The 23,879-nt window shown below is 44.1% G+C and overlaps 1 protein-coding gene across 2 annotated transcripts in view; it reads left to right on the forward strand.

The window, feature by feature from the left end:
• Positions 1 to 23,879, forward strand: part of LOC111873058 (furin-like protease 1) — a 605,196-nt gene that overhangs the window by 512,857 nt on the left and 68,460 nt on the right. For both annotated transcript variants that reach the window (XM_023867440.2, XM_023867438.2), the window contains 2 exons: positions 6,109 to 6,207; positions 20,381 to 20,500. In XM_023867440.2, coding sequence (XP_023723208.1) covers positions 6,109 to 6,207; positions 20,381 to 20,500 — 219 coding nt within the window. The remainder of the gene's footprint in view (positions 1 to 6,108; positions 6,208 to 20,380; positions 20,501 to 23,879) is intronic.

Consider the following 23,879-nt stretch of genomic DNA (forward strand, 5'->3'; position numbering starts at 1 on the left):
CTCGACGTTTTGTAGTCCGAACTACGGACAGCATTGTTAAATAAGTCATGAATAAATGAATGTGATCCTTCAAGCCGCACTGTGACCCTGGCATCTACTAAGGCTCTAGAGCAAATGAGTGCCAGGAATCTTGCTTGGGGAGGGGGAGTAAAGGGCGGACCTTACCGCCATCTGTGAACCGATTATCTGGAGAAATGTCGGAACCTCGACGTCTCACAGCCCTGTGGGCCTCCACAGCCTGTTACAGGTACAGCGTTACCTTTCCATCTGGTAAGGTAAGCGATTCGTGTTATTGACATTGGCAGAATTTTAAACGAGGGACAGATGGACGGACACGCAGCCCGATAGTAGGTTTCCGAAGGGCCCATAAGGGTTCCACAAAGCAATCTGTGAATTGTCTTCTTGCATCTGAGGTTCCCATGGCTCGGCCTTGTGGGCGGCAGCGCGTTGCATTTCTGACACGTCTCGACGGCTCACCCGCTACTTGATTCTTCTGATTTCTTAGTTACTTTTCGACTCTGACGGTGTTCCTCCGAAATATGGGGCGCTCTCCGAATTACTAACCTCAGCTTTCTGCCTTCTTGCGCTAGGCTTTTTCTTCGACCTTGAAGATGGAAAGGCTGTGTTCCTCCGAAACGTTTTGCTCCCTCCAAATTACGCTGCTCAGGCTTCAGCCTGCTGGCTTCTTGGCTTACTCTTCGATATATCTGTCTTTTGGATTTGCGCTGTGTGTACCTTGTTTATTGTATGCATTTTGTTTTGTATTTTTCCCTCTATGTATAGTCTGTCCTCTTTTGTATCACTGTAAGATCTACTGCCACCGGGTGAACACCCAGTTGCAGTAAAAAAAATATTAATAATAATNGCTTTATAATTAGATTGAAATATTAATTTAAAACCAATCTGCTCGTCATCGGGTTAAGTCCTCGCACTCAAAGGGATATTATTGTATTTTAATTGAACCTCAACACCGCACTGCAACAGTATGCGGTGGGGTTCAGCGCACCAAACCGTCATCCCATGAAGAACACTTGAGCAAAGTAAACAGGCCGACTATTGATTCTCATATCCGTGGAGGGTGTAATCGCCTATGGAGGGCGGATAGCAATGGCGACATTCCGGGTGGGTGGGTGGTCGCGTAGGAATTCTTCTGCGAATGAATGTTGCAGATTGAGGCCCTCTGCTATTAGCTCGTGCCGCGCCGTGTCGGCAGTAAAACGGTTATATCGATTTCAGGCACGGGATTGACAAGTGACCGCAATAAATTTGTTTTCTTTTTGTTGTTTACATAAGGCTGCGCTAGACGTGTTGGACGTTGGAAGGGTTCAGACGTGTCGAATTTGAGGTTCTCGCAGCGGCAAATGTGTAAAGTACTAGTATTTGGGGGGGGGGGATGGAATATTACTCCGTTTAGTACGGGAGCTCATTTGTCTTTCAGAGGAATGTACTGTCTCCATTTTCACGGTTGAAGAGGTTTTTTTTTATTGCTAGTGGGGTGGACTAAGTCCCTTGTACTGCGGCCACTTCTGGCCTATTGTACCAGCCCCAGATGATAGGTGAGGGTGATTGTGGAGCAATTGGTGGAATGAAGATTGGCGGGGGAAACCGAAGTACTTGGAGAAAATCTGCCCTAGAGCCACTTTCTTCACCACAAAACCCACTTGACCAGAGCCGGGATCGAACCTGGGCCGCCGCGGTGGGAAGCCAGCGACTAACCGCTTGAGCTATGGCGCGGCCCGGTCGAAGAGTAAGGCAGGCAATTAATGTACATCATCTTAATATACAGCATGTCGCCTCCCCTTCCTCGTCCGTCCATGTGTCATTCTGCAAAGTGAGAAAGACTTGTTGAACAAAAGAACTAATTACAAACTAGCTTTTGATGTATTAATGACCTCTCTATAGCTGTTACTTGTCTAACCCGAAGTCATTTTGACTCTTTATTAAGTCACTACGTAAACGCGGTACCGTAGTTGATTGAGGCACTATGCTACAAGCCGGAAGTTCGCGGTTTCAAGTTCCAATGAGGTCATTGGATTTTTTTTTCAATTGACCTATTCCTTGCAGCCGCACTATGGCCCTAGGTTCGACTTAACCTTGACGCTGATCATTCTGAGCCCTTATTTATTTGGATGACCATGAAATTTATTTCTAATTAATTCTCGGTAATTTTAAATTTCAAAAGTCTTATGTTTCGATATTACTGGAAATGTATCGTGATCTTTAATATCGTATTTCATTGTCTGGGACTTGAAATACGGTGTTTATGTTGAAATTCCTAGATTTTGGCAGAAACAAGAAATCCGGAGTTATGACATTTATGATCAGTCATAAAATTTAGCTCGGGTACAGGGAACCGGACGCGCCTAAAAGGACAGGTCAGAGCTTGTTACAATTGCCTGTGAATGAGGGCCAGTATGATTGGGTTGCCTCGTTCAAGCTTCCCACGGAAGATGGGATGAAATGTATATGAAAACACCATCTTTCGAATTCCCGGCGTGGGGGTGCAAGCCATTCCACAAAAGGAGACTTTCACAATATTCCGAACTGAACGGACGTGACCTTGCACGCTCCGAAACATAGCCTGCCGATAGTAATGCTGTAACATACAGCACAAGAATACATTAATTTAACAGTGTGGTGAATTAGCAGGTAAATAAACGTCAATTGGCTCAACTCTCAGAAAAACGCTTTCTGCGGCATCGCTACCCTGAGACTCATGCAAACCGACCCAGCTAGTTTCCCGTACCTATACCGATCTTCCTTAGTTTGATCTGTGAGAACAACTTGCAGTGGCCATCATACACTGTCCTAAGGTAGAAACAGGTCTAGCAGGGATAGCACCATTCCGTCTGCGCCGATACAAGTAAAGGCGAGAGGAAAAGAGCGGTGTTAACCTCCAACAGAAATGAGTACCAGGAATATTCTTGGTGGCAAAGGGCGGCCGGCGCGTAAAGCTGACAACCTTGCCGCCATCTATGAGCCGATTGTCTAGAAAATGTGGGAACCTCAACATCTCACAACCCTATGGGCCTCCACGGCCTGTTACAGGGATACCTTTAATTTGTTTTACGTAAACTGACTTATATTTTACGTTGCTTATTGTCAGTTACGCTTCAAAGTCGAAGGTGGGTGGACAATATTAAAATGGATCTTAGAGAGATAGGATGGGATGTTATGATTTATATTGATCTGGCTGAGGACAGGGATCAGTGGAGGGCTCTCGTGAAGACGGTAATGTACCTTCGGGTTCTATAAAATGCTGGGAAATTCTTGAATTGCTGCAGATTTGGCTTCTCCTCAAGAAGGGCTCAGCTCCATGAGTAAGTAAGTAAATAAGTGGCAGTTACGCTGATACATTTCCATTTTTTAAGAAAATCAAGGACTCAGACCCGGTTTGAACGCTATGGAGAAAGGAAAAATACTCCTGCTGGGTATCGAAGCCCGATTCCGCGGCCGTCATGCTCAGAACCCGTTGCCATAGCAACTTCGCCGTTTCGGTTCCGCTACCAGTGAATTCTGTACTGGACTATGACGGCTAAAAGTCCACACAAGCTGACACAGATATTAGGCACTTCAGGTTTGCAAGCCTGACGATAGCAGATAAACGCCTTGAAAGTCCACACAAGCTGACACAAATATTAGGCACTTCAGGTTTGCAAGCCTGACGATGGCAGATAAACGCCTTGAAAGTTCACACGAGCTATAAAGTGCAGTAATATTTTAGCATGAAATCATTAACTCGCACTTTGTCTCGGAGCTGGTCACGCTAGAGATAAGAGCAAGGAAAGGCAACGAGATGTACGTGTCTGTGTACAGAAAATTCCAACCCGTGCCATTTTGCACGCTGACCTGACCCCATACACTTCAGCTCGTTCGTCTTGTTCTCAGGGAAATCCCCTGCTTTGAGTGTCGCCTCTGGGAGCAACCGTGACTACACAGGATTGGAAGGAACATTTCGTTTCCTTATCGTTGGTAGCTAACAGCCGAGAACTGTTCAGAACTTGCGGAAAGCTATACCTTACGTAACCTCTTCGAGACATTAAAGCGTCCACTTATAGTAAATTTCAAAATGTAGGTTTTGCAGGTTTTGCTTCCTCCGCTTGTATCAGACGATGTCCCTGCTGATACTTCCACAGACTCTGGCCTCGTTAAATTGAAAATAAATTCCGAAACAGGAAATCCGTAAATATTGGGCCATCACAACTCATCACGGAAAGCGTCGTTGAATAATCCGTGATAACTTACACATTGGTAGCAGTTCGTGCACTCAGAATCAGTCCATCGTAAGGTCTGTGTCATTCACGCCTCGAGAGAGACTTGATCTCTCAGTTGCGCGGTATTCAGACAGCGCGACCACTGTAATCGTTTTCCGGTGTTGTGGATTGATTATTTTACTTCGCTGTCAATATCTGAGGCCAGTGCTTCCCAGTTAAATCTAGTTGTGGAGCCGCTTCGCTGTCGAAAAGTGTCGAAAAGTCGAAAAAATAAAATTAAGCTGAAAAGCAAGACCATAAATGAGTAAACAAATTTCAAACAAGAATATGAAATGAGCACGTTATTTAACTGCGTATATTTAGATACAGAAACTGAAATTCATATCGTATTCGAGAAATGAAGCATTTTTTTGTTGTTGCAATTTATCATTTATTTTATCGTAAATGAATTTTCTAGCTTAACACCATTTGTGAAACGCTGTTTTAAACTATACATATTCGAATATTATGATTATTGGTGAGTAATGAATTGGAAAACATTTGGAAGGAAGCAGTTGTGACCTAATCGAGTACTATTCCGGAATTTACCAGTAGCGTCTGAAGAAGAACTATAGAGTGCCCATAACCGTGCCAGCATTCTTACTGAAAAAACTCCGAATACAAACCCAACACATTATTGTTACACTAACCTGCTCGGTGTTCTTCCATATGATTGGCTGAGCAACTAACTGATTATCTGCTAAGGCTACTAGAACAAGGAACTCCTCGACACGAGGCCTATACCATCCATGCCTCAAGACAGAATCCAGCTCGCGCTTCTCAAATTAGAGAGGTCGAACACTGTTGCGGATTTAGTGCAACCACTCTGTTCTAACGTAGTTGGTTCAGGAAGGTCACGGGTTCGATTCCCGATGAGGTTGAATTTTTTATCTGTCCTGATCCTACCAGCCTCCCTGGTGTTGATCAGCCTCTAACACAGATGAGTGCCACGAATCTTCCTGGGACTAAAAGGCGGCCGGCGCGTAAAGCTGACAATCTTGCTACCTTCTGTGAGCCGACTGTCTAGAACATATGGGACCCTCAACGCCTCACAACCCTATGGGCCTCCGCGGTCTTGTACAGGGATAGCTTTACCTTTTTACCATGACCATCTGAATGGCTAACTAACCAAGTATCTTCCTAACGAACGAACTCCATAGAACTTTTCACAGTAAAAGGACACTGTCTCAGTAAAGAACCCCCCCCCCCCCCCCCCAACCACNTTCACAACATTCCGCCACTGCATCCTGTCCTGTGCCAGCTTGATTCTTGACAGCTTATTTCTTCAAGACCAGTTTTAATATTATCCGGCACCTACGCCTAGGTCCGAGAAGTGTTTTCTCCCCTACATGAATAGCCTCCGGCTCGCATTTTGTGTCTTGTTTCACTGTAGCTCCAATGAGCGGTCCCTGCTGCGTACGGAAAATTTCAATCGATCAGATGCGGTCGCTTCGTTAATATAGCACACGGAATTAATTGGCTGTAATATTTGCTTAATAATCTAAAAATAAGCTGTGTAATACTCCATAATAATTGAAATTATGTATTCATGTGAGAGCTTCTGTAATAATTATGCTTTTAAACCTTCGCCGTCTCATCGAACAAGTGTTCAGTAACACCATGGTCGTCGCCATAGGAACGTGCCGGAAATGTTTCCGCGTTTTCGAAGCGGGACTTCAGACATGAGTCCTCCTGAACCATGGTGCACTGCCAGACTGCACGGTGTCACGCTCCTCTTTCAGCCCTAAAAACGGACGTGGGATGTTTCTCCGAAACATCACAGAAGCCTTTTATCGTAGTCATCGCCATGAGAACTTGAAATCTCACATTGAAATGTTTTTTCTTCCTTTCGCAGATTTTCCCTGACTGGTACCATTTCGAGCACCACAGCGTGGCGAAGAGATCCGTGGGACGTAGCGTGGAACATCATGAGAATCTTGTGCGGGAGGCGCAGGTAAGAGCAGCAACGCTGACTGGATGTTAAGTCCATAAATAATAGTTTCCCACATGGAGGCGGGTTAGAATACCTCCACCGTTGCCCTGCGAGTCTTAGGGCCTGGGGGTATGACTGGGCTACCCTGTCACTGGTGGGACGTAAATACAGACCTGGTCCTCCAGGTTGCGGCTGGAGACAAGGCTGACGACCGAGCTCTGTGGGGGGTATATATATATATATATATATTTATTTATTTATTGTGACGTGTTGCGCAATGGTAATAGGCAGGTCAACATCCTCCCTCCCCCCACCCAGCGGTGACGTGCCGAGCGGAGCCGAAGTTAGCCGAGCGGATCCGAAGTTAGCCGAAGTTATATTGTTGCTAAGTCCAAAGAAGTGAAACCCGGACTGTCTACAAAACTGGCAGAAACTTGTAAGGAAGGATGTGTTTGAAAGAGGACTGTTTTCCCGATGATGATGATAAATAACGGTGACATTTAAGGATTTATGAAGAGAGTACGCAGGACTGTAAAGCGGTAGGGGCATGAAGCTGACCACTCACTACCTTCTGATGACGAAGTTAAGAATGTTGGAGCTATACTTCCATTCCCTTGTGCCTTGTTGCTTGATTAATTAATTCCAGGGATAATTTTACTTCACTGTCTTCTATTATATGGTGTTATGTGGTCTGGTACACGTTTACCGAATAGTAAGCCAGACAAGCAGGAAAACAATAATTTTACCCGCAGTTTTAGATAGCTTCGAGACTACGCCTCTTACCCTAAGGAAAGAACATAGACCAAAGCCGTTTGAGAACACGGTTCTGAGAAGGATATTTCTTCCTGGCGGGGAATAAGCCATAGATGGATGTAAAGAGCTACATTAGCATGTTGAGTAGTACCATCATGTGTATTCTTAACCACGTGGCTAGGCTAATCAGATTGAGATGGGCTCTGCTGGGAATGTATACATTTATAATTGTTCACCAAATGATGAGGCCACTTGGGAGACGTTTGCGATTTTAAATACGCAGGCTGTGAGGGTGAGGGTTGTTTTCGACAGGGTTCGGGATATAATACAGGGACGAGGTCTTATGCAAATGTTCCTGAACTTTCAGGTCCCATGAATGGCTAATTTCTTGGCCGCTATGCTGGCATGTGTCAAGTAATTGTACGTTTTGTTTCAAACACAATCCCCTATGACACGCGGTAGCGTTGTTGGTTGAGGCACTGTGCTACAAGCCTGAAGGTCGTGGATCAATTCCCGGTGAGGTTGCTGGATGTTTTAATTGACCTAACCCTTCCAGCCGTACTATGGCTCTGGGGTGGACTGAACCTCTAACAGAAATGAGTACCAGGAACCTTCCTGGGGATAAAGGACGGGCACTGCATGAAGCTGACAACCTCACTGTGATCTGCGAGCCAATTATCTAGAGTGGCCCTATGGGACTTCACGGCCTGTTACAGGGATAGCTTTACCTTTTTATCCCCTCTGTGTGACAGCATATGCGATTCCTTCAGACACCCTCACAGTGAAATATTTTCCTTGTCCTTAGCTCACTGCTCCATGAAGACGTACGGCAGACTGGATGTATAGATCCACGTTTTCTTCACCTCGGCAGTAGCTGGAGGTGAGTGGTCAGGTACAAACTCCGACGGCTTTACTCCCGGGGAAAGAGCCCCCGGTACCCATTGGATAGGAGGCTGGGCGGGCCTCAGAGCCGGTCTGAACTCTATGGAGAAAAGAAAATACTTGAACCTACCGGCACTCGAACTCCGACCCCTCGGTCGTCCAGTCCGTATCCAGTCGCTATACCGACTGCGCTATCCCGGCTTCTCCAGCCTCTCTTATACTCCTTTACATTCATTGTANAGATAATAATAAGAGTTTCTGTGTAGTGCATTTTACGTCTATGAAGAGTCGAGTGGTGGGACGGTAGGTGAATGACGAGCTGGAAGGATTTGGAAAGAATCACTCGTGATCTGATCGAGGCACTCTCCCGGAAACAGGAAAGAACGAAAATCCCGAGTCAGAATATGCGGCCTTCCCCGTGAGATTCAAACCCGTCTCCTGCCTAATACAAGTAGAGAGCGGTACTGCCCGTCAACTCGCTATGCGATACGTATTATGAATAACGGATTTCAAAGCATGTAGAAGGAAGTAGCCGTGGCCAATTTTAGATACTGTATCGGATTCTTCCCGAGGGACTGAGGAATACCACGATGATTTTCAGTCAGAACTATCGGTGTCCGAAGCGAACTTGCTGTGCACACTCAACCGAACACGGTGAACTGCTTCACATCTGCGCGGTCCTTGTCAGGAGACGACACCGTGTAAAGTACGGTGAAGGCGGTGGTGAGTTTCCCACTTTTTTTTTTTGCCTCTAGATGCGGAAGATGTGTTTCTGATCAAATCAGTGTCACCAGTGGTGAGTGACTTTTATTGACAGTTGAACATGTATAGTGGGAGGAAAGCGGAGAAAGTGATGAAATTCAGTGTAAAGGCATAATGTAAAATTCTATTCGTTATCGGCGTGTGTGTGTGTGTGGTACGCATATGGTACGCTATGCAGGTTTTCGTCCCTACCATTTTCATGCCGAATTCCGTTATATCGCGTCTGGGATGCGTTCAAAGAGAAATAACATTTCAGAAGTACACTTCCATGAGATTAGGAATAAAGCTTCCCTTGTTCCAGTTATGACGTTACCCTCCAACATAGCGTCACGATTTAGGGATGTGACTAAGCGGCCTCCGTAGTCTAGGGGTAACGTTCGCACATCATGACTCAAGGTACGAGGGTTCAAACCCGGCGGAGGTCGTGGAATTTTTAAGGGCGGAAAAATTCAGGGAACAAGTCCTTCGGGAGGGACTTCGGCACGTAAAAGAACCTCATGTCTCAAGAAGACCTCTGAGTCAAATTTGTAAGGACATTTCCCGCCCAACAATAGTCTCTAACGCCTCTGGTAGATGTGGAAAGCATCTAGATACCGCTGAGCCAGTAGAGGCCGAACTTGCTGGCTGAGTCGGGACTGATGGCACGCACCAGTACCTGTAAGGTATAGAGACTGGTAGAATATCACAGGGGGACGTACAATAGATCAAACTGGTCGCGGTGCATGGGGAAACCCACCCCCCTCCAACAACAACAACAACAACAATAATAATAATAATAATTTCATTATCATTAAACTAAGTGTTATTACGAATTGAGGAATGAAACATAAATATTTAATTAAGAAATGAATAGTATAGATTTTCAGAGGATAATAATAATATACGTAATTCATTTTGTTTTACTGAACATGCAAATAATAAAAATACTAACAGTTACACTGTATTTAAAATTTGTTTGGGCATAGCATTCCTGGCTCCGAATACGTCAACATCCCTGCAGACAGCATTAGCAGCTGCTGCGCATCTAGCATAATAATAATAATAATAATAATAATTATAGGGATGTGACTATCGACGGGGTGCCTAATACACATCCAGTATAGTTCAGTAATGTAGAAGGGATCGAAGGAAATGACCGTGGCCTATTTCATAAGACCCTGTGAAGCAACCCAGATGTGGTCCGTATGTATAAACGCAATGAGTCCGCCCAGATGACTTCAGGGAATCGTGTCCGGTGTCCCGCAAATGGAAAGATAGCGCATACAAGGTACGCAGTAATGTTCACTATGTTTCCTGTTACAAGGGATATTTCCCAGAGGAGCTGGACGTATATGTGGGAAGAGCTTCTTCCCAAAAGCAGGGATGGAAATGGAATCTCCATCCGTGATTCACATGTTTTCCAGGGCAACAGATCCGTTAGCCGCGCTGCATGTAGTTCGATAGTTTTGCAGATGAAAGAGTGGTGACGTCTTGATGATTTCAGAGCATGTTGCTGGCTGTTTGCGTCGTATAAATAAAATGTAAGGTTAAGTTGTCCCTGTGCTTAACTAATTAAGCGCTACGCCGTTAAGGCGTATGGGGAATGGATGCATAAATCCACATTTTCTTGACCTCGGCACTACCTGGAATTGAGTGGTCAGCTTCACGCCCCTTCCGCTTTACCCCCTTGGAAAAGCCCCAGGTACCCGTTGTATAGGAGGCTGGGTGGGCCCCAGAGCCGGTCTGGACGGCGTGGGGAAAAGAAAATTTTTGAAACTACTGGGACTCGAACACCGACTCCTCTGTCTTCCAGTCCGTAGCCAGTCGCTATACCGACTGTTAGCGTCGTATAATGTCGCTTATATTTTCCGTTTAACGATCAAGGAGGTGAGTTACTTGGCGATACGGTTACTGTTGAGAGTAACAAAGATGATTGCCAGGAAATCTCTCACTGCGACGGGTGTTCGCCAGAGATTAGTGGCTGGCTGGACACAGAACTCAGAAGATGTCTTCTCTAGCCATAAGATTAACTGCATGACTTAGCTGATCCGCGGTTTGCGCATGGCTGATATATAAATACACTGAGCTGGCTCCCACTCGCTTGAACTGGTTTCATCTGATTGCATATTTGCGTTTTGTTTGATTGACGTCACACACCAGAGTATGCATTTAATTTGCATGTCACATAATTTTAATTGGCGGGCAGTGTATACAGATTTAAATAGTAGAATAATGGATGGCTTCTGTTTGCAGCAAACTTTGATTAATGGTTCAGCTACTTAACTCGTTTCCAGTTGGGTATTGCGAAATTAAGTCTGTTCTTCCGAAGTATCAAATGTCAGGTTGGTTGATCGATTCGTCGGTAATTCTAGCGGTCGGTCTGGTGGTTGATTGGTCGGTATGTGTTTTGGTTTCTTGGTTGGTAGGTTGGTCGATTGGTTGGTTTGTTAGTTGGTTAATATAAAATCAAGATATAAAAATTTCACCGTCAACGCAACAATTGTTTATTAACATATGTTAATAATCAATTGTTGCGTTGACGGTGAAATTTGTATATGTTGATTGTATACACGCAACACGTTGCAGACTTTAAAAAGTGTTGGTTGATTGTTGGTTGGTTAGTTGTATAGTCGCTTAGTTGTTTGATTGGTTAAGTCCATCGGCATTTGTGCCGTATGCCCCTGCGATAGTTCTGGCTTGAGAGCATTAATTGAGATTGACTCCCGGTTTTAACCATTAGTAATAATTTGAGATTACATGGAGGCAGTCAAGTTATGGCCTAACAACAAGTCAGTAACTGCGGATGGCTGCCCATTGGTTGAAGCGGAAGCCTTAATATTTCACTCTTGTCAGTACCAGTGACACTTTCAACTGGAAAACCCTCCTGCACTTGATAGCTCTAGCTACAACTTTCCAACAGAATGAATAGTGAATTTGTGTGCTTGAAATGCAGAATCAAACTAAACTCCTCATGAGCTGGACAATTGGAACGAGAATGTTTGTGTTCCTATAGTAGCACGAAAGAGTAAATTAAGATATATATGCTGTATCAGATAATGTTTTACAACAATAAAAACATTAGCTGCGATTTTATCTCTGTTCTTTTGATGGATTAGCCTAGTTAGGCGAATTGTAATTAATCTTAGTCGAACGTGCGTTGTAGCCAGGGGCTCCTGTTTTGTTGCCATTATGCTTGGATGCGCAGGTTGAGACGGCAGTGAAATTCACCTTAAGCCGTTAAAATGGTTGTGACCATTTTTATGCGGGCATAATTAAGCACTTGTGAAACATATAGCGGTTTGAAGCTATAACAACTTTGGAATTATTTTCCTTTATCAAATATCAGAAACCATGAACATGTGATATGGGATCAAAGCATAGGAGTTACATAATTTATACAGTCCATAAAATACAGAGTGTCCGAAAATAATGACGGTGTTTCGAGAACCGATATGAAAGAAATTTAGAAAAATGTTCGGGAAACTAAAGTTTGATTTAAAGTGTACCTGAAGTGGATTTGAACATAATTAATAAGTCCCTACACGTGTGCAGTTCGTGTCCAATAGATACTCCACTCCTTGCCATACACCCTGTTGTCTTCTCGGCGGCTTCTCGTGTTTTTGCTTCCAAACGATTTACATCTCGAATTTTGTCCGGGTAAACGTAATTATTTAAATTTTTTTTCCTTGGCACTACAGCCCCAGTGGGCCTAGGCCTACCTCCATGAACTTCTCCGTTCACTTCGGTTTTTCTAGATCTTACACATTCGGTAGGACTCCTTGGGCGGGTGATCAGCTCGTCGCAAGGCCTCTACTGTACACAAACACAGAAAAGCGCACACAAACATCCATGCCCTGAGTGGGATTCGAACCCACGATCCCGGCTTCCGAGCGAGCGAAGACAGTGCATGCCTTAGACCGCTCGGCTACCGTGACCGGCAATTATTTAGATAGCCACGAAAAAAAACGAAATGGTATGAAATCAGAGCTTCTAGGTTGCCATAGAATTGAACCTCCCCAGCCAAACCATCTTGCAGGAAACGTTACACCAAGAGCTTCCGTAACGTGTCTTGAGAAATGCGGATGTTCGCCATCTTGCTGATGGCCGCTCGTGAAACTTTCAGTGGAGGAATGTATGGGTACAACATTCAGTGCCTTTTGTTTGTTTCGGAGGCAGAGGGTACCGAACCCCCATCGTTCTTATTAGGCTGATACAGTCAAGGATGATAAAATTGGTAGGGAACTTAACAGATTTGGGCTTAGACGAGAAAATGGTATGCATTCTGTCCCATAGAAACAGGAGGTGGGGATGCTGACTGGATTCGTCTAGCTTACGTTACGGTCCATTGCATTCTTTCATATTTAAAGACTGAATTTCTTCTACATGGTGTATCAAAATTCAGTTCATACCTCACAAAAACACATTACATCTCCTCTTCAAAGCCCAACCTGTTAATGCTGTTTAGAGAAACACTTTCTGTTTACTGTGAGAGCCATACGGAACACACAAACACTCTCTTGACAGAAAGCAGAGTTTTGGCTTGTTAAATCAGCTGGTACGTATGGTAACCTCCGCGGCTTAAAAAGCTAAATTGAATGTAATATCTTGATCAGCTGAGCGACAATCTTCACACGGAGAACTCTGTTCCTGTGAACTACGCACCTCCTAGCCTCCAAATCAGTGTTTACTGTTGAGTTCTTACTTCAAGGGACCGCCTCTGTGGTCTAGTGGTTAGAGTTCCTGGTTACAGATCCAGAGGTCCCGTGTTTGATTCCAGGCGCTTCCAGATTTTCTCAGAATTAGTGAGTCTGGAACGGGGTCCACTCAGCCTCGTGATGATAATTTAGGAGCTACTTGAATGGAAAAGTAGCGGCTCCGGACTAGAAAACCGAGATTATGGGCCTTAGGGATCGGTTGCGCTGACCAAGCGACATTCTCAGTCCGCTAAAGTTGGCACTAACTTTGCCGACAAGCGGCGGTCGCTCGGTCGGTATAGTTCGCTTGAGGACTACAGGCCACGGAGTTCTTTTCTTATCTCGAGGACAAATATCGTCTGGAAATTTGTGGGACATTAGTCCACAGCGCTGCATGACTCAATGATGAGGTGCTAATCACGATAATAAAGGAAAGAATGCATATTCGAGATGCGACTTCATTTACACCGTATTCAGACACTTTTAATTCGTCTAGCACTCGGAGGGCAGATAATATCCTACGCCAAGCTGTAGAATTTATTCGATTTCTCTCTTATTCAATTGTCCATCTTCTGCTTCCCTTCTCAGCGCCCTCTTCTCCTCATCACATTTTTATTAATCTCAGCTGTAAGGGAATTTATTGATTTCTTTTTTTATCATCAATTTCACCGTTGAGAATAGATAGGGTGTGACTTCCGGAAAGGAGGATGGGAAGGTATTTGGCTGACAAGGAGGAAATTAATATTTGTTTTAGCAGACAAAACTGAAACGGATAAATCATAAATAAAAGAATATTTATGTACTTACAATTTATCGAGAAACTTGCCGAAAGCGATGAAGCTTTTGACATTGTATAGAGATATCCTATTCAGACATCGGCTGGGTCACCAACTATCCAGACGGAGATTTCTCGTGATTTTCTTCAGTCCCTTCATACAAGTACCGGAAGATCTCAAATTACACCTCAACCGCTTCCGTTCCAAGTCCTTCCTGTTTACCATCATTCAGTCAGTGGACGCTACACATTCTGAGTTACTGAACTACAGAAATGCATACAATTTATATGTTTGTTTACGGTTCCTATTCTCTCGCTCTTTAGGTTTAGCCGTTTATCATTTTCCCCTTATTATTCCGAAGGAAATCGGGGTTTCCTTTGGAATTCTTGTAGCGGGTTTCTTGCTCCTGCCTGTACCTGTTACGATTGCAGATACTGATTTGTTGTGACTACCATCATGTTGCGAATTTCTCCATCTTGATACTTGTACTTCCGTCTCCATGAAAGCAATTATACCAACACAGCGGCCCTTACCTTCATCTGACTTACGTTTCAAGGTACAGTCATTTTTCATATCCATTGCTTCTTTACTGTCAATTTATAATTATTGTAATCCTTTAGCTCGTGATTGTTGCTGGAATATTTAAAATACAGAAGCAATTTTGTTCAGCCATATCATCTATCGATGTCATAGATAAACTCTTAGGGGAAAAAAAGAACACAAATTGTTGCTGTTTTCAAAGCATCTGTTTTTGCAGGAAATGAATGATAATTAATCATAATATTCACAATCATTACTAAGAACTGAGAGGGCTCAAGAGACCATGGCTCCACCCCTGCCCTTAGCATTACTGTGAACTGAGCAAACCCCTCTCATCAGTGAAAAGCGTCAGGAATGTTTAAATTCGCAGAACTTCGTTGTTATGTAGCTTCTATCTTATCTGTCTGATCCTGGACTGTTTAAAAATGCTGCAATACATATGGAGACAATACGTTCCTCCGAAACGTCGGAGAACTTTATCGTACCGTATGGAGTCGCATCCAGTAAGATTATGCTAGTCTTAGTCAGTGTTGTGAGAATCTCAAATCCAACATGTTAGAACAGAATTCGAACCTGTGGGGTTTCCAACCTTGTACCTCTAGAATTGAATTCAGAAATAGGGCTACCTTCCCCCTCCTTCCAAAATTTAACTTTATAATAGTAATAAATATTATTATTCCATTACGATTTTTGCTTTCAGAGCGCGTGTAACGTGTCTTTATATACCGGATAACTAACTAACCAACTCTTGGACCTGAATCTTTTTTTAGCATCCAACAGTTGCTCTATAGCTCAATAAATTTGCGTTTTTTTTTCAAATCTAAAGTTTAATTACCGTGTTCACAAGTGCCTGTCATTGGTTCGTATTGTAAGGCAGGTGAATTCAGTTCTCATCCTCCCATCCTATTTATTTAGGCTCCGTCTACTCCTAGGTCTTCCTAGTTTTCATATCAAACCGCTGTGTTTATTTTTCTTCTCGTATTTGTGCTACATGCCTGATCATTATACTTCTGTCTTTGTGTGCAAAGCTCGAAGCTACTCATTATTCAGTTGTCTCAAGCATCATTGTATTTTATCCTCCTTAGATCCACACTGATGCATGGCATTCAGTTGGAAGAGTGAGAGTTGTGCTGTATTATAGTTGTTGGGAAGCGAACGACCAGAACCGTACTGATAAAATACGATCCCATAATGCATCACTTCGATCCTATTGCTACAGTGTCCCTGATTCAGCACTCGCTGTGCGTTATAGAGAATAGATGCTCTCGAACGAGAGAGCAAATGTGAACCGTGAGATGCGCGCGCATTCCCGGCGTAAGAATGGGCACTTGTGAGATGGCCATGGAGTGGACACATACAACTGATCCAACTTTCAAACCCTGGTTTAAATAATCTGGACAACTCACCCACAGTTTGACATTTTGTAAAGAGTAATATTTTCTTGAAAGTGATGCCATGTAGGACCTCCTCGCTGGTCTAGTGCTCAAAGTTCCTGGCTACATATCCAGAGGTCCCGGGTTCGATTCCCGGCGCTACCAGATATTTTTCTGAGAAGTAGCTAGTCTGGAACAGGGTCCACTTAGCCTCGTGATGATATTTGAGGAACTATTTCAAGGAAATAGCGGCTACGGTCTAGAAAACCGAAATTAACGGTCGTGGGGATTCGTTGTGCTGACCACGCGACACCCTCTATTCACAAAAGTTGGCAGTAACTTCGCCGACAAGCGGCGATGGCTCGGTCGGTATAGTTTGCTTGCGGACTAAAGCCACGGAGTTTTGTGGTTCGAACGATGCCATATAGTCCAATAGAAGTGCACAGACGTTTCGGAGAAACGTACTTCCTCCATATTAAATGTCGAACAGAGAGCCAAGCATGGCGCCAGCAAGGAGACCTACTTCTTACGTCTTACCGGTTGCTTGGGTTTCTCTGCATCTTTCAAGATGTAGGCCATATATTCCTCCGAAACGTCGGTGAAATTCTACGGGTCACATTCCAGAAAACAGTACTCTTCGTAGTCACCGCTGTGAGAACCTCAAATGCAGCAATAGTTTGTAGTATTCACTCCTCAGATTCGTCACTTTGGAACGCCTACAGACCTTCATTTAGGCAACACGCTTCACACAGGAACCGGAGAAGTTGCCTCCTGTCCACGGCGCTAGCATCCAAATACAGCTTCAGTGAGGAGTACCAATGCCGCTTATATCGATTGACGTGCTCACATACATATTGCTTGAAGTTCTGCAGTTATAAGCGGAAGTGACACACGTTTAACGACAAGTATAAATATTCATTCGGGCACTTCCGGAAATACCATTATTTCTGTGGTTTCTGTTTTCATACCTGTGACAATGAAGATTAGGTAAGAGGTAAAAGAAGGTAAAGTTGTACCTGTGCTTAACTGATTAAGCACTGCGCCATGAAGGCATATGGGGGAGTGGATGTATAGATCCACATTTTCTTTACCTCGTCACTAGCTGGAGGCAAGTTGTCAGCTTCGTGCCCAGGCCGCTTTACCCCCGGAGAAAGAGCCCTCAGTACCCATTGGATAGGAGGCTGGGTGTTCCCGATACCCGGTCTGGTGGACGATATGGAGGTGAGAAAATCCTAACCCTACCGAGACTCCAACTCCGACCCCTCGGTCGTCCAGCCCGTAACCAGTCGCTATACCGACTGCGCTACCCTGGCTCACAGTGAAGAGTAGTTCTACTATTTATTAGGAAAGAAAGTCCATATAATCCGGTCGAACTCCCCGACGTTATTTAGGAAAATGATGCTTCCATTTTCTGGATGGAAGAGAAAGCCACGGGAATAACCAGCGAGAAACAAACAGCAAATAGCACTGCTTGGCTTACGTTTCGACCAGAGTACACTACATCACTTCCTGTGAAATAGAAATTTCCATAAGAATCATTTATATATTAATTTATAGGAGAGGAACTGCTTATTGTCTGTCGGCAGTTTCAGTACAAAGGCATTTACTGCATGCGAGGGTGAATTGACTGTTCGCAGAAGACTGTCAGGAGAGATGAGGTGCGTGGAACTTGTTCGCAAGAAAGGGATAAGAATCATACAGTTTTATAAGACAGGACTGAAGCGCCAAAATCTTCCGAGTTGTAAGTGAGACAATTAGCACTAGAAATGGATCTAAGGAAATAGGAGGCGAGTGTTTGAATTCGATTTCGCGTGGCTCAGGATAGTGGCTAATGGCCGGCTCCTGTGAGCACGGTAATGAGACGCCTGATTTTATAAAAGACGGGGAATTCCCTCACTATCTGAACAGTGACCTGCTTCAGGAAAATCACTCCGATCCACGGTGCGAATTAGAAACGCATTTGTCTTCAGATCGAACTATTGAGATCGTTTTAAGCTTCACGGAAATTAGTGTTCTTATTCTGAAGTTATTTTTCATCTTCTCTTTTCCTCTTCTTCATGTCTTCTTTCCCTGTACTTCCACCATATTCCTTTCTATTTTCGGCGTATTTTACGTCGCTGGCTCTGTCGGATCTACGTAGCTTCGATTGGTAGTATGTTAGATGAACGATGAATTGGAACGGATTGGGAACGAAATGGCCGTTATGTGTTACTATCCACCTATTTTCTTGGAGAAACTGAGGTAAAGCAAAAATAACTTCAGTCAGAGTAGCCGGTGTTCCAGCCGGGTTTCAAACGGAACACTTCCGGAATACGATTTTGGAATGTTACCGCTACATCAACTCGCTCGGCGTCTCTGCTTTTAGCTTTCTCTTCTTCCGTCATTCTCTACTCTTCCTTTTCTTTGTTCACTGACATAGCTAGCACAATCCTGCATTCCGGGTCTGAAACAGATGCACCATCAACTTCACTTTATTTGCGAAATGGGGAGGCCCCGGAGCATGAAGTTATCCAAATGCTTGTGTGTGAATATTTCACTGTCCTCAAGTCAAGGTACTTCGCGTGCTACAAGTGAGGCAGTTGAGACGTTAGTAAAACTGCTTTGGTATCAGTATTCCTTACTACGTAACTAATCAGAAATGTTTCTCAGTGCTTCCAACAGGATCTGAACAACATTAACCGTGACTCATAGTTCGAAAGTTAATTGAAAAAGAAGCGACGTAAAGAGATCACTCGAATTTGGCTTAAGTTTGAAATTTTAATCACTTTACTCTTTGAAATGAATATTAATTTGATGTATGAATAAATTATTTTCAGCTTTCGAGGTAGCAATATCGACTAGATCTGATTGGTAATGCATGGTAACAAATGTGGAATTGTATCTGTAAACTGCGGCATTGTGAAAAACATGTTTTAATTAAAATGACATTACTGTTCTGCCGGAATCGCTGTTATTTATTCGAAATTCGTGTACTTGTTCAGTAATCCATTGTCTAAGTTAACTCGTGTGGCTGTTGCAATGTATGTTAAACAGAATTCGTTATATTAAAATTGTGTGCTCGTTTCTGGGTAGAGTCCACAATTCCACAAGGTGCTCTGTATGCATATAGCCTTTCAATATACGTAGCAGACTTCTCAAATGAATTCCCTTCCATCAGGATGAGGCAGCGGGCGATTTTGGGTGAGAGACGGGAGAGAAGTGGGGGATTTAGAAACGCTTGCTGAAATACGGGAAGAAAATTTGGTTAAAGGAAAAAGCTCGCTGAAGCTATTTACAGCATGTACGAAATGACGGTTCTGGTTAATTTCTTTCTGCAGAAGAGAGGAAATTGAGTGGTTGGGTTATAGGTAATGAATGTTTCTCTAAGAACCTTCCGACGTAATAGAAGTTGTTGGCTACAGTGCCTTTCAAAATAAGATTCATATTTAACATTAAGGGAAAGGCTTATTGATCTTATACTTAATAAATTAAGCACGACGCCATGAAGACTTGGGGGAGTGGAGGAATTGTTCCACAGATTCTTAACCTCGATGCTGGGGGCAGTTAAATTGTCACTTCCAACTAGCGCCGAGGTCAAGAAAATGTGGATCTATACATCCACTCTCTCATTCGCCTTCATGGCGTAGTGCTTAATTAGTTAAGCACAGGAACAATTATATCTTTACCTTTTCCCCATCAACTGGCCAAGTTACTCCAAGGAGCACTGTTATTCTCCGGAACAAAATAGTGACCATGACAGCTCATTGCCGTGTTCACAAAATCCCTCGAATGAACCCCGCCCTGATCCAGGTGAATACGGTCCATTTCCATGCGTTTCGTTTAGTAGTCTGTTCCCACCTACGCTTAAGTTTCGAATAGTCTCATCCCCCTAGTATCTTGTCTACACTGTTGTGTGCATTTCTTATTGTCTCGCATATTGAGATTTATATTTTTTTAGTGTTCGCCAAATATTAGACTAATCAAATCAACGAGGATGAGATTGAGAGGGCATGTAGCGCGCGTAGGAGAGAAGGTAAGTCGGTAAAACGTTTTGGTACGAGAACCTGAAGGAAAGAGACCACTAAGAAGATCTTGCCTTAGATGGGAGAATGTAACAGTGAACTTGGTGTATATAGGCTGGACTAATTTTTCTCTGGATGCGGACGTGTGGTGAGCTTTTATGAACACTGTAATGAACTTCCGGGCCCCATAAAATACTGGGCATCTACTGGGTAGCTGAGCAGCAACTGTAGCTTCGTAAGAGAGAAATACATCCTTGTGGTCCGTTTATCATTGCTGCAATGTGTGCTACATATCCCACCCATCGTATCTTCCATTTCATTGTCGTAATAATATTTAGCGACGTCTAGTCGCAGTTGCTTAATTTCAGTTGTTTCAGCTCTGCGCATGCGTGACAGTGTAATGTATCCCCTTCTGATGAGTTGTGTGGTTGCAGGTGAAGTGGGCCCGCCAGCAAGTGGTCAGGTCACGACAGAAGCGAGACCCGCTGCCTTTCCGTCAGCGCTCCTACCGAGTGAACCTCAACGATCCCCGGTGGCCGCAGATGTGGTATCTGGTAAGTGTCTGATGTCTGTTCCGTACCCACAACTGAATCACACATTTCTTGCTGCAGGACGGATGTAATAAAGGATATTATATTGAGCTGAAATCATGACATGGAGAGTTCCAATACTGTTAGGCTTACAAAGGATTGGTCACGAAGGAAACAGTATATAAAAATTGTGCATAATTTTGCTTCTTAAACCTCAACGATAGAGACACCCATAGGAAGGCTTATATACTAGTACTTATTTCTTATGGGTTACTTAAGACGCAGACCGCCTCTGTGGTCAGAGTTCTAGGTTGCAGATCCAGAGGCTCCGGGTTCGATTCCCGGCGCTACCAGATTTTCTGAGAAGCAGTGGCTCTGGAACGGGGTCCACTCAGCCTCGTGTGGATAATTGAGGAGCTACTTCTTAGGAAAAGTAGCTCCTTCGGTTTAGAAAACCGAGATTAACGGCCGTGGGGATCCGTTGCGCTGACCACGTGACATCCTCTATCCGCTAAAGTTGGAACTGACTTTGCCAACAAGCGGCGGTCGCTCGGTCGGTATAGTTCGCTTGCGGAATAAGAGCCACGGAGTTTGTTTACTGAAGACGCTGATAGAAGATGGACTCGACGAGAAATGCACGATGAAATGGAAAGTATTTGCCTCGCCGATGTATAATCATGGTGTTTGCTTCCAGGTGCTTAGGAAGATCCTGAAATGCTTTGCCAAGATGGCCGGTATTCCAATGTCGGAACGAGAAAATAGCAGGAAAAGATATAACGAACAAAACAGAAACAGATTAACACCGAAATTATCAAATTCGACGTTATACTTTGCAAATATTAGCAAAGTTTCAACCAAATGCTAGCAACAAGTGTTAGTAATGGTCGGAATTTGCCTGTAAATCCTAATTTTGAGGTGTATTCTGCCAGATGTAAAGGAAAAACAGAGAGTAGTGCCAGCGGATAGGTTTGTTTTTAGTCACCCTGTGGCCTGCATAGGATCATGATCTATCGTCGGCGATATGAGTTTTCTGGACTCAAGGTGTAGTGAAACTTTGTCGCTAGGGAGCAAACCAATTTGCACAATGTACACAAACATTCCTACAAAATACACGCTCATAGATTATTCGGGCAGTTTTCCAGAACGTTGCGTCCCCAGGAAACGGATAAAAGCCGCAGTACCACGGTATGGCTACGTCAGGTAACGTCCCTAAGACTCTCAAGAGAAACCCTGTAATGCCGTTTCTTGTTTGTCGGGAAGTTACACAAAAGGAGCTTCTGATCTTGTATTCCTTTTGATTCCTTGTCCTTCATCGTCTTTTAGTTCTGCCGAAATTATGACATTTTTCCGGGAGTGAAAATTTTCTGATGCATCTAGTTCTGACGTAATGAATGCATGGATCTGTAACTTCACTTCGCCATACTCGTACGTCTTCATACGATGGTGATTAACAATAAAAACTCTCCACTATTATTTTCATTATTATTAACATTGTTGGTTGAGACACTATGCTACAAGCCGGAAGGTCGCGGGTTCAAGTCCCGATGAAGTCACTGGATTTTTTTACAATTGACCCAATCCTTCCAGCCGCACTATGGCCCTGGGTCGGCTCAGCCTCACAGAAATGAGTACCAGGAATATTCTTGGGAGTAAAGAGCTGCTGGCGCGTAAGGCTGACAACCTTACCGCCATCTATGAGCCGATTATCTAGAAAATGTGGAACCTCGATGTCTCACAACCGTATAGGCCTCCACGGCCTGTTACAGGGATAACTTTACTTACCCTTTTTGCTTAGTGGGGTGAGACAGAGTCCATTTGATTCTGCGACCAGTATTGGCCTATTATACCAGCCCCACATGATAGATGATGGTGATTGTGGAGCAGTTGGTGGAATGAAGATTGGCAGGGAGAAACGGAGTACTGCCCGAGTGCCACTTTGTCGAGCACAAATCCCACATGACCTGACCCGGCTTCGAACCCGGGGCCCCGCTGTGGGAAGCCAGCGACTAACCGCCTGAATTATGGCACGGCCCTATAGCTCTACATTAATCTTGAAAGTAAAAGCTAAAGTTGTCCCTGTCCTTAATTAATTAAGCACTACATCGTGAAAACGTATGGAGGAGTGGATGTGTAGATCCACGTATTCTTGACCTCGGCATTAGTTCCATGTGAGTGGTCAGCTTCACATCCCAGGTGCTTTATTCCCGGCGAAGAGCCCCCACTATCCATTGGATAGGACAGTGGGTGGGCCCTAGAACCGATCTTAACGACGTAGTGAGGAGAAAAATTTTACCTCTGCTGCGACTCGAAGTCTGATCTCTCGGCCGTCCAGCCCGTAGCCAGTCGATGTACCGACTGAGCTATCGTAGTTGTACAGAAAATGATACGTAGCTGAGTTCTCTAGTTGTTAGGTTAGGTTATTCATACTGGTCCTCCACTGACTTTCTAAGGGACCCAACAGAGGAGGTGTTTTCCCTCACCTGAGGACGGAAACAGATCCAGTTTTCGAAACGTTGTGTGTTTTCTTAGTTATTTAAAATCCGGACGATGGACAAAGTCCGAAAACCCAGGATCTGTCTGTGTTATACACCGTCGTCAGAACCCTATAGTATCTAATCAGAATACCCGTTAGATACATGATTCCGAAAGCAGGACATTTTGAATCAACGTGGGGCCGTCCATAATATCTGTCAGTTTTATTATGTAACGTAAACATCAAGGAACTGTCTTCGCTCGCTTGGAAACGGAGATCGTGGGTTCGAATCGCACTCAGGACATGGATGTTTAGGTAGAGGCCTTGCGACGAGCTGATCACCCGCCCAAGGAGTCCTACCGAATGTGTAAGATGTAGAAAAACCGAAGTGAACGGAGAAGTTCATGGAGGTAGGCCTAGGCCCACTGGGGCTGTAGTGCCAACGGGAACAAAAACATCAGGGAAGCCACCTGGAACCGATCATTTCTATAATTTTGATCTTTTAATTAATTAATGTAAAGAGGCTGAAACACTCATATTCATAATCTATACCTATGAAGGTAAAGCCCCTATGCTTAATTAAGCACCACGTCATGTCCTATGCGATTGTGAGGCCATAGCTTATTTAAGATTTCGTCACCTGGGCCAGTTCTTCATGAAACCAAGTAACTTTTACGACGCCCCCGTAAATAAAGTCCTGCATTTCATTCGATGTGTAGGATTAATAATGGGTTAATCCAAAGGGGAAGTACAACAGATCATTGTAGGTCGCGGTGCGAAGGCCGGGTTTTATGGCCACCCCTTACACACATACAAGCACCACGTCATGAGGACAGATATTGGAGCTGAGGTATATTTCCATGCATTTTAACGTCAGCCCTAAGACGAGGTGAGTGGCAGCTGGATGCGCCGGCAACTCAACCCACTTGT

Source organism: Cryptotermes secundus, unplaced genomic scaffold, assembly GCF_002891405.2.
Source record: "Cryptotermes secundus unplaced genomic scaffold, Csec_1.0 scaffold4, whole genome shotgun sequence".
NCBI lineage: Eukaryota > Metazoa > Arthropoda > Insecta > Blattodea > Kalotermitidae > Cryptotermes > Cryptotermes secundus.